Below are 10,562 nucleotides of genomic sequence, written 5' to 3' on the forward strand. Positions count from 1 at the left end.
GGTTCGGGGAGATACTCGTCGTGGGGATGCGACGGATCGCCCCACCCGCGCCTCCATCAGTGCGAGGGAAGCCAGGGGGACTGCGTGTTCCATCGACCGCCAGAACCTCAGCCGCTGGATCGCTGCTGTCGCACTCGGATGCGGTCTCCACGGAGCCAGTCGACAGATCGAACAGGCCGTAGAGGGATTCGACGGGCTCGATGGCCGCGACTTGCGGGACTGCCGATTGGCGGGCCACGGCGTGCCTCACCCACCGCTGAAGCCTTGACCGACCGGAGCGCTTGCGCTGGTGGGAGACAGGGCGGGGAGACGATACGGGGGCCGACCCATATTGGGTCGACGGTTGCCGCAGGAGGACGCCACGAACGCATGCGCGGAAATGTGTTGCACCGCGGGCGGGGAGCGCGTCGATGTCGAGTGGTGCCTCCTGAAGCCAGGCGGAGTCGTCGACGATGAAGGTGAGCGCGCCGAGACGGATCTCGCGGCCCTCCACCAAAACTCCGCAAGAAAACATGATCAAAGGGATCGAGAAAAAATCACAACTTCTCCAACTAAGCGCTAAGATTCCTGCCCCAAGGTGGGCGCCAACTGTCGTGGTTCTAACTCTGACAGTGATGTAGGGAGGTGAGTATGGAGAGGCTAGATCCTAGCTATTGGAAAGTTGTTACACGCGAGGTTTACGAGTTCAGACCCTTCTCGGAGGAAGTAATAGCCCTACGTCTCGGAGCCCGGAGGCGGTCGACTGGATTATGCGTGTATGGATTACAGGGGTGCGAACCCTTCCTACTGAGGAGGGGGGTGGCTTATATAGAGTTCGCCGACCCCCTCCTGCCCTCAGTAATGCAGGGTTTTAAAGTACATTTAAGATGGGGTGTTACTGGTAACGCCTCTAATAAAGTGCTGTAATGACCATGAAGACTACGTAACAGCTAACCGTTTGCCTACGGAGTGACTGTAGATCTCCTGGCAGTCGAGTGAATAGCTTCATGGTCGAGTGGTAGCTTCTTGGTCGAGTGTCTTGAACCTGTCGAGTGGGATGCCTTCAAGTCGATTGAAAGGTGATTTCTTCCAGGGGTGTCCTAGAGTAGGACCCTTCGGTCAGGTCCGTGTCCCTACCCTAGGTACATGTCTTCATCATGTCCTCCTCTTCCTTGCCTTTCTTATACTGATGAAAGGCCAAGGCTCCACCAGCAGCCAACGCAGCCGCGGCCGCACCAGCAGGGCCACCAAGGCCACCGACGGCCCGCCGGAGGGACATGATCAATCACCTCTTCCTTCGCCTTCTCCTCGATCGGTTTCCTTTTCGCTCGTCTCCGCCGCCGCCTCTCCTCGATCCGATTCTAGGGTTTTCTGTGTGAGCACGTGTTTATTGGTGTGCGTGTGTGTGTATCATGTCTATGTTGTAATCGATGTTTCCGAAAAGAAAGAAGGAAAAGTAGATATTACAGAGGGAGATCACGGAAGATATTCCTTGATATACAAGAAGCCGATCTGACGATCTGTTACAAATTACGCGGGATGCCATAGAGAAAGAGTCGGAACCGAGTCCCCAAGGTTTTTCTTCTCGTTCATGGACATGGCCGGGTGCCCTCCACGCACTCATATAACCGACGTGTCAACCCCCTGACGGATCACGAGAGACAAGCCAATCGATCGATCCACCAGGTCGACGACCGATTGCACGCGTACAATGGCATCACCAACATCGCTCTCCGGCCAGTGGACGGATCTCCCGGCCGATCTGCTCCGCGACATCTGCGGCCGTCTCCACGCCGCGTCCGACGCGGTCCGCTTCTACGCCGTCTGCAGATCATGGTGCAACACTCCTGAAAATAAAAGGGGCCTCCTGCCGTGGCTCGTCGCGCCGTCCGCCGCCGACGACTTCATCTCCCTAGAGGACCAGCGGTGCCGCTGCGTCTTCTCCCAGGCGAGCTACAGCGCGCCAGGCGTCTGCGTCCGCGACACGAGGGTCGCCCGCACCGACGGCATGGCCGCGTGGCTGCTCAGCGCAGACCTCTCCGTCGTCAACCCTCTCACCGCCCAACCCCTGCCTTTTCCCCGCGAGCGTGTGGACCGCACGTGGCTGGATCAACTGCATCGCGTCGTCTCCGACGACGGCGCCGTCCTCTTATACGACTTCCGGCCAGAGCCAGAGGAGGGTAACCCACTCAGCATATTCCGGGCATCCTTCCTGCGCCCGGACCACGGGGAGTGGCAACGCGTGACGTCGAATCTCGGCACAGACCGCTGCTGCGCGGCCGCGTATTACTACGGCTACATCATGTGCGTGGGCTTGGCCAGCTGCCACGTCCTCTGGCCGCGCTGGGATGAAATCTATCCAGGCCTCTACACCAATGTAATCACCAACGAAGTGCAAGCCGCGCTGCCGGATGAGCCCGGAAAGGTACGCCGGTGCAGCTACCTCTTTGAGTCTGGAGGCGGCCTGCTCCTGGCCAGCGTTCTTCAAGAGGACAGCGGCACCGGCCTGTCGGTGTCGCTGCATCAGCTGTGTCTGCGGAACGGCGGCGAGGGGGAGGAGGAGCGGGTGGTGGAGTGGGTGCACGATGACGAATCAGACTTCCATGACGCTGTCCTCTTCTTGGGTTTCCCGGGCAGCTTCCTTGTGGATGCCGTGTGGTTCGGCGGGGAGTTGACCGGTGGCACCGCCTACTTTGTCATCGACAACATGGCAGGCCATGATGGACGTTCCGGTCTACCGGAGCCGTGCAGCGTGTATAGGTACAGCTTCAAGGACGGCGCCGCCACGCTGGTGGAGATGTTGCCACCCGGATGGACCGACGCGAGGTGCATGTGGTTCCTACCCGATCCTCAGATACCTGTCTTTCCTGCATCGATGACTCGGGCCTGCATGGAACCCCAACGGCATGCAAGGATGGCACCACTCAGTCACAATCGCAACAACTAACAATCTGCGTCCGCGATCTGTCCCCGAAGGTGGATAGTTCCCGGCTGCGAGACATGTTCAGCAAGCACGGGAAGGTGGCCCATGCAAAAGTCGTGTACGACAAGCGTGGGCGGTCGCGAGGTTTCGGGTTTGTGACCATATCGACGCAGAAAGGATTCAACAAGGCCATGGCCGCTCGCAACGCCGTGGAGTAGCCACACCGCAACAGCGGTATCAATTTGATGTTTTTTCTTTGCATTATTTCATAGCTTCATAGTTGGCTAATGCTAACAGGAGTGGCCGAGTTAGCGAATAGCCTAAGCCTAGGCCATCATAAACTAAAGTACTTTTCCTTTGTCGATGACAAGTATCACACATTTCCGATACGATAAACATTGTATACAATATACGCAGTAATGTTTGTATCTATAGAGACAAGCAGTTCTACCCATACATGGATCCATCGTCCATGGTTGATTTGAAATTCTTGCTACTCATTTGTTTATTTTCAGAATTTGTCTTGTTTCAAAATGTCTCATTAGGCTTTGGCCAGTACTAGCCATCGGTCGACCGGCGGGTCGCGCCGTTTGGTCACTACACCAGCCGCACAATCGAATGAGTCTAGATCGTTGGATTGTTTCATCATCCCCTCCACAACCGTACCAAAAACACCTCAAGTTTCTCATTCCGTGGAGCATCTACTCCTCGTTCTGCTCCCAGCGTTGCTGCCCAGCACTCGACGCATTGCCGCCAGCCTACCGCCCCATCGGCTCGTCGTCTCCAGCCTCGACAGTTGCCGTCATATCTCCCCTTGCCACAGCTCGCTTGAGTTTGGCACATGTGGATATGGAGCACACCCGCCTTGCAGCAACTCGTCGTGCACCGGCAATCAAGGGCATTGCCAAGCATGAGTCAATCTTTCGTTTTAAACCACGGGGATCAAATCCTGAAGCTCACTCTTTTGTTAAAGCAGAGTCCACTCTTGCTATCGGGCGGCTAGGGTCGTTACCAGATATCATTTGTATCCCAAACTTGTTGAATGTTGAATAAAATACCCTAGTTTCACCTAAAAAAAAAGAACATGAGCAAAGTGGAACATAACGTTAGTGAAGTGAAACTTGGAAAAACAGCACTGTTGATTGCCACTGACAAGTGACAACGACGCCGGAAGGATAAAAGAGCTGGAAATCAGAATGAGCTAGGGTGTTGTATTGGGAACAATCAACACATAGATGCGTTCGTTCACCGTTGTTAAATAAAATGATTGCATGCATCACTCTAATGCAGAGATCGGGAGCTATCTTTTTTTTTTAAAAGATGCGTGCATCGTTTAGTTTCTCCTCTGTCCAAGGCACAGATAGACCAGGCAAGCGGAGAGGACGACTGATGCAGGGAGGACGTAGGCCGGGCGCCCGGCCGGCTTCATTTTCATTGGACCGTGCGTCTGCCGGCTGTGGCGTAGGCGTCCTTGGCCCACTTGACCATGAACCACAGCACGTCGACGACCACGTCGCCATAGCATCCGGTGCTGCCGCGGCCTCTCAGTTTTAGGCCACCGGCGTACGGCGACGGGGCCTTGGCCGGCGGCTGCAGCCACGACGACGCGTCGAAGCCACGGGACTCCCGCTCCTCCTTGTATGACGCGACCGGCGTGCGCCAGGGCTGCGGCCGCGCAGAGGACGAGCGCGGCGACTAGTAGCACAACACGAGCCATCAGTTTCTTCTTCGATCGACGCCAGGAATTGAACTGTGGTAGACAGACGACGCGACCGGTTTATATACACCCACGACCCACCCACGCGCGCGGTCGAGCAACTCGTGTTTAATCAACCTCGACCAGGAACCGCTGACAGAATTACTACGTACGAGCAAGAGCGTTCCGGGCTCCACATTGAACTGCCGCTCCAACGCTCCAATAAACACATGCATCGGTTTTTAAATTCACGGGTACTTTTTTTAATTTCCAAACAATTTTTAAATTGGTGAACTAATTTCAAATTGCAAATATATGAAATTGATGCGTAATTTTAAAATTCATGAATAAATTTCAAATTTGTGAATATTTTTGAATCAGTGAACATTTTCCTAATCCCTGAACCTTTTTTCAAGTTCATGAACCGGCAGAGGCTCATCTTTGTTGCTGATTACAAATATACTGAAGGAGTCCACCCTCCACCTGGTGCTCGGCTCAGGGGTGGTATGCGGATATTCATGAAAACACTCACTCGCAAAACCATCACGCTCGAGGTTGACTCCTCTGATAGGATTGACAATGTCAAGGCGAAGATCCAGGATAAGGAGGGTATCCCGTCGGACCAGCAGCGCCTCATCTTTGTTGGCAAGCAGCTGGAAAGATGGTTGTACCCTAGCTGATTATAACATCCAGAAGGAGTCGACCCTACACCTTGTGTTGAGGCTCCATGGTGGTATGCAAATCTTTGTGAAGACCCTCACTGAAAAGACCATTCACCCTCGAGGTGGAGTCTTCTGACACGATCGACAATGTCAAAGCGAAGATCCAAGACAAGGAGGGCATCCCCCCAGACTAGCAGAGGTTGATCTTTGCCGGCAAGCAACTTGAGGATGGGCGCACTCTTGCTGATTACAACATCCATGCAGAATCAACCTTGCACCTGGTTCTCCGTCTCCGTGGTGGCATACAGATCTTTGTCAAGACCTTGACCGGCAAGACAATTACCCTAGAGGTCAAGTCTTCTGACACGATCGACAATGTGAAGGCCAAGATCCAGGATAAGGGCATCCCACTGGATCAGCAATGTCTGATCTTTGTAGGCAAGCAGCTTGAGGACGGTTGCCCCTTGCTGATTATAATATCCAGAAGGAATCCGCCTTGACCTAGTGCTCCGCCTCCATGGTGGCATGCTGGTTTTCACAATGATTTTCATTTATTGTATGTCTATAAAAATTAGTATACATACATATGAATTGTTTATTAAGACAAATACGATGAATTTATACATGTTCAATCCATGTACCACAATATATATTAGTGGTCAAAGTTCTGCATCAAAGATCGTGCAACTTCAATTCATGCCTTTATATTTTGGGAAAGAGGGAGTACAATTTGAGACGCGGGAAGTATTTGTTTTCTTTAATACACTTGTATCACCTGTATCACCTAGTTAGACGAGCAAGTTTTATCAAAAAAGAGAAAAAAAAGAAGTAGAAGTAGAAAAAGACACGATATAGTATCACCTAGTGAGGTGAGCAACGAAATCCTGCAAATCCTTGCGCGATGAGCCGCCTGCAGCCGCGCAGGCGCGAACGGCCTCCCCGAGCGCCATGGCGCGCCGCCTCATCGCGAGCCCTTCCTCGCCGACCATCGCCGTCTCGATCGCCTGCTGTATGGTCGCCGCCGGCGTCACCTCGCCGTGCTTCTCCCACGGCCTCACCAGGAGGCCGGCCCCGAGGTATTTCTCGACGAACTGCGCGTCCCACGGCTGGTCGGAGTGCATGGGCCACGCGAGGATCGGCTTGCCGTGGCTCATGCTCTCCACGGTCGAGTTCCAGCCGCAGTGGCTCATGAACGCGCCCGTGGCCGGGTGCGCCAGGATCTCCAGCTGCGGCGCCCACCCGGTGATCACCAGCCCCGTGCCCCGGGTCTGCTCGGAGAACTCGGACGCCAGACTCGCGTGCCGGCGGTTGTCGGCGTCGTCGGTGGACACGCTGCCGCGGTCGGCGTCGCGCAGCACCCAGATGAACCGCTGCTTGCTGCCCTGCAGCGCCGCGGCGAGCTCCGCGACCTGCTGACCTCGGAGCGAGGACGTCGAGCCGAACGACACGTAGAGCACCGACGCCGTCGGCTGCTTGTCGAGCCAGTCCAGGCACTCGTGCCGCTTGCCCTGCTTCGCGTCGATCTGCCCCGGCTCCAGCAGAGGGTTCAACGGCCCGACGGCGAAGATCCTCTGGCCGACGGCGGCGAGGGTCTCGGCGAAGGCGTCGACGAACTCGCCCTCGAGCGCGCGGCACGTGTTGGCGACCATGCCGCCGCCGCGCGAGACCGACTGCGCCATGCTGGACTGCCTCTTGGCGCACTCCATGAACTCCCTGGACACGAACCTGTCCATGGGGGCGTACTCGAGGCCGCTGTCCCGCAGGAGGCGGTGCCCGGCGTCCACCATGCCGACCATGTAGGACACGGCGCCGCAGTAGAGCCCGAAGGACTCCCCGTTCGGGAGCAGCTCCGCCTCGACGGCGGCGAAGGCGTTGAGGACGTCGTGCAGGACGACCACGCGGCGGCGAGACGCGGAGAGGTCCCGGAGGAGCGCGGCGAGCGGGGCGGCCGCGCCGGCGACGTAGGCCTCGAACATGGGCATGATGTGGGTGGGGAACGGCGAGGCGGCGTCCGGGTCGGGCGGCGGTGCGGCGAACGCGGGGATGTCGAGCTCGTGGAAGTGGACGGAGCGGAGCGCCGCGTCGTCCCAGCCGTGCACGCGCGCGCGCGCCTGGCGGACGTGCGCCGCGGGCGCCGCGTAGTGCAGGTCCAGGTCCTGCCCGTGAGGCTCCGACGCGAGCTGCAGCGACAGGTGCAGCAGCTGGTTCAGGTGGCCCTGCATCGGGAACGGCACCGCCACCACCGCCACCGACGACTCCATATCCATTGGATCCTCCCTGCCGATGTGTTTGTGCTGCTGAGGAGCGGAGGGGCGGCCGACGGTGCGTATTTATGAGCGGCGTGTCATCGCGGAAGCTTCCCTTCCGTCAGTCCCCAGTGAGCAAATCCGTAGCGCCCACGCTTGTGTTCTTGAGAAGATGCTGCATGACGTAGGCTAAGATCTAATCTTGTTATTCAAAGCATTTCTTGAGGGGAATAGTCAACAATGGCGTCTTGTTGCATGGTGACGAGTGAAGCTTAATATTTTTCTCTATCTTCTTGGAATAGGAAGATAATTGTTATTTAGTGATCAGAAGCTGATGAATGGTCTGTCCTGGTCCGATATTTCCTTGATCAACCAAAAAGATGGTGCCCTCGTGGGCAACCGTGGCGGCGGCATCGCAGAAGCTGCACGGCAGCACAGCATCGTGGGGGCCGGCAATCGGACGGATTTGTTGTCGGCCCTGTGCTGCGGCGGCCGCGCGAAACGGCGACGGATCATCGGTGTGCTGAGTGCTGACCGCTGAGGGCATCTCCAGCCGTTTGCCTCCCCCCCCTTCTCAAGAGACATTTTTTTCGCCTTATAAGAGGCTGCCGACGAGAATTTTGGCTTGGGGGTGAAAAGATCTCCAGCCGTTTCCATCCCCAAGCGAGGCCGTCGAACGCGTAGCAGCTCGCGCCCGCGCCTGGCCGTGGCCGCCCTCCGCTGCTTCGCCCGCGCGTGCACGCACGCACCGGCCCCCCCCCCCCCCCTGCTCGCTCGCGGCCACGGGGACGGCCATTGCGAGGACGAAGAAGACGGAGGCCCTTCCCGCCCCGGCCATGCGCGCGCGAGCCCCTTCCCGGCTATGCGTGCTCCGATCCGGCCACGCGAGCCCCCCGCCATGGCCGCGCGAGCTGCACGCCCAAGCTCACAACGAGCTTCCTGCGGCCGCGCCCAGCCCCGCGCTGCCGAACTCCCCCTGTACGTTCTCTGCCGCGCCCGGTCGTGACCTACAGCGCACGCCCCCACTCGCCGCGCTGCCCCCGCTCCGCTGCTACAGCCTCACTGGTTCGCGCGCCCCTGCCCCTCGTTGTCGTCGTGCCCCGGTCGCTCCCAGCTGTTCCGGGCGCGTCGTGCGTGCCAGCCCCATGCGCCCTGTGCGCCGGCCCGAACCGCCTCTGCTACCCGCCGACAGTCGCCCCGCCCGCGCCTTGCTTCCCGCGTGCGGCCTCGCCCCGGCCCGCCACCCTCTGCTCCACGCCCCCCGCTAGCTCTGCCTCCCTGCGATTCCCCGACGCAGCTCCGCCACCACCGCCGCTCGTCAGTCGCCGTGGCCGTGCTCACCCCCCCCCCCGCCCCCCCTGCTGTAGCTCCCGCCGGCTCCCTGCATCCCACCTCCGCCCGCTCCTCCTGTCGCCCCCAGCCGCGCCCCACCGCTTGCGGCGGCGTCCGCCTCCGGCCATGCGTGCTCCGCTCCGGCTGTGTGTGTGGTAGGTGGCGGATGGAAAAGAAGAGGAGAGAGGAGAAAGAAAAGAGAGAAAGGAGAGGAGAGAGGGAAGAAAGAGGGGCTGGCAAGTGGGCCTGTGCATGCAAAAAGGCGTCCCCAGCTGCCCCCCAGGGGCCTGGGTTTGGGGTGGGTGTGCCAGCGCTAACTTTCGTCAAATCTGGCGAAAAACAGCTTCCTGGGGGCCCGAGTGGGGCGTTTTTTGCCCGTCGGCGTCTAAAAAGTGGCCTGGGAGGGCGTCTTGGGGGGCCGGCTGGAGATGCCCTGAGGCCTGAGGTAGGTAGCCAATGATGCCTTCACTTGCATACTGTCTACTGAGATACTGTACTACCAAACGGCAAAGTTCAGAAATGAAGTTTCTCTGGAAATCGAAAATGAAGACGATTCTCTTGATTTTGTCAAGAAGTGTCCATACTTTGTTGAAGACATTGCCCGGATATGCTCGGACTAGTTTTTTAAGATGAAACTTTGATTTTGTTATTTGGTGGTGGGATCCAGTGACGACGACTCTCCAGTGTCGCTTTCTTTTTGAAGGTGTCCTTGTTGAAGAACCTGGTTGTCCTTGTGTTGCCATGAGATGGTTGATGCGGATATGATCATCTTTGTAGTTTGTCGGATTTGAAACTTCACGGTTTTCTTTTTCCTGGCATAGGCATACTTTTGGTCCTATATGACCTTGCTATTTGCGGATATTTTTTGTATGGGTTGGTGTCGACTGTGTGCATCCAGCTATGTAGAGGCTGGGTGTGCGCTCATTGTTTTAGTGTCTATTTGATGCTTCATTTTGAGTAAATAAAATTCATCCTTTATTAAAATCAAGTGAATTTTTCTGGTCCGTCTTCCATGACGCACTATTGAAAGAAATTAGTGGATGGGGCGCGCCCTGGGCGCGCCTCTTGAGGGGTGAGTTTGCGCACCAATCTAGTTGTTTTAGTTGTTAACGTTTGTGTATAGTACATATGAGCCCCGTTGCTAAAAAAATACATTTAATAGAGCTGCAGCCGTAGAGTGTTCAGTCATAATGTAAGATATGTACATGAAAATACTGGTCAACTCGTATGACGATTGTTGAAAACTGCAGCAGCAGAGTGTTCCCTCATAAAGCAGAGCAACCTAATAGGTCTGTTAACAGAGAGGTGACAGTCTTACAAGATGGATGGCTGATTAGATACACAGCCATCCTTTCCTCTAGTCAACACAGGCATATAAAAATTGAAAATGAAGATTACCCTCGGCCTCTGCATTAGAGTGATGCATGCAGCCCTAGGCATATCAGATTGCATGCAAAAAAAAAACTTACGGAGGTAATAACTGGTTACCACAACTGAAATAAACAACCATGAACATAACAAAAATGCAGATGCCTAAAAACTAATTTACCAATAAATCCAATCTATTTGGTCTAAAACAGGAAGAGTGGATAATGAAAAGAGCAAAATAATCCGTCGTGGATCTTCCTAAAGGTCTTGCGCAGACGGTACAACACATAGATCAGCACGGCCTTCTTGTTCCCTACAACATCTATCTAGATTATCTACTTACATTGCAGTGTTGA

The 10,562-nt window shown here is 56.1% G+C and overlaps 1 protein-coding gene and 1 pseudogene across 1 annotated transcript; one reads left to right on the forward strand and one right to left on the reverse strand.

Moving 5' to 3' along the window:
* Positions 1-5,089: 5,089 nt before the first annotated feature.
* Positions 5,090-6,052, forward strand: LOC125523837 (annotated as a pseudogene).
* On the reverse strand, positions 5,943-7,656 carry LOC125523836 (putative cis-zeatin O-glucosyltransferase). Its single transcript, XM_048688906.1, has one exon. The coding sequence runs from the start codon at positions 7,525-7,527 to the stop codon at positions 6,118-6,120; it is 1,410 nt and encodes a 469-aa protein (XP_048544863.1). The 5' UTR covers positions 7,528-7,656; the 3' UTR covers positions 5,943-6,117.
* Between the last annotated feature and the right edge of the window lie 2,906 nt (positions 7,657-10,562).

Source organism: Triticum urartu, chromosome 7, assembly GCF_003073215.2.
Source record: "Triticum urartu cultivar G1812 chromosome 7, Tu2.1, whole genome shotgun sequence".
Classification (NCBI taxonomy): domain Eukaryota; kingdom Viridiplantae; phylum Streptophyta; class Magnoliopsida; order Poales; family Poaceae; genus Triticum; species Triticum urartu.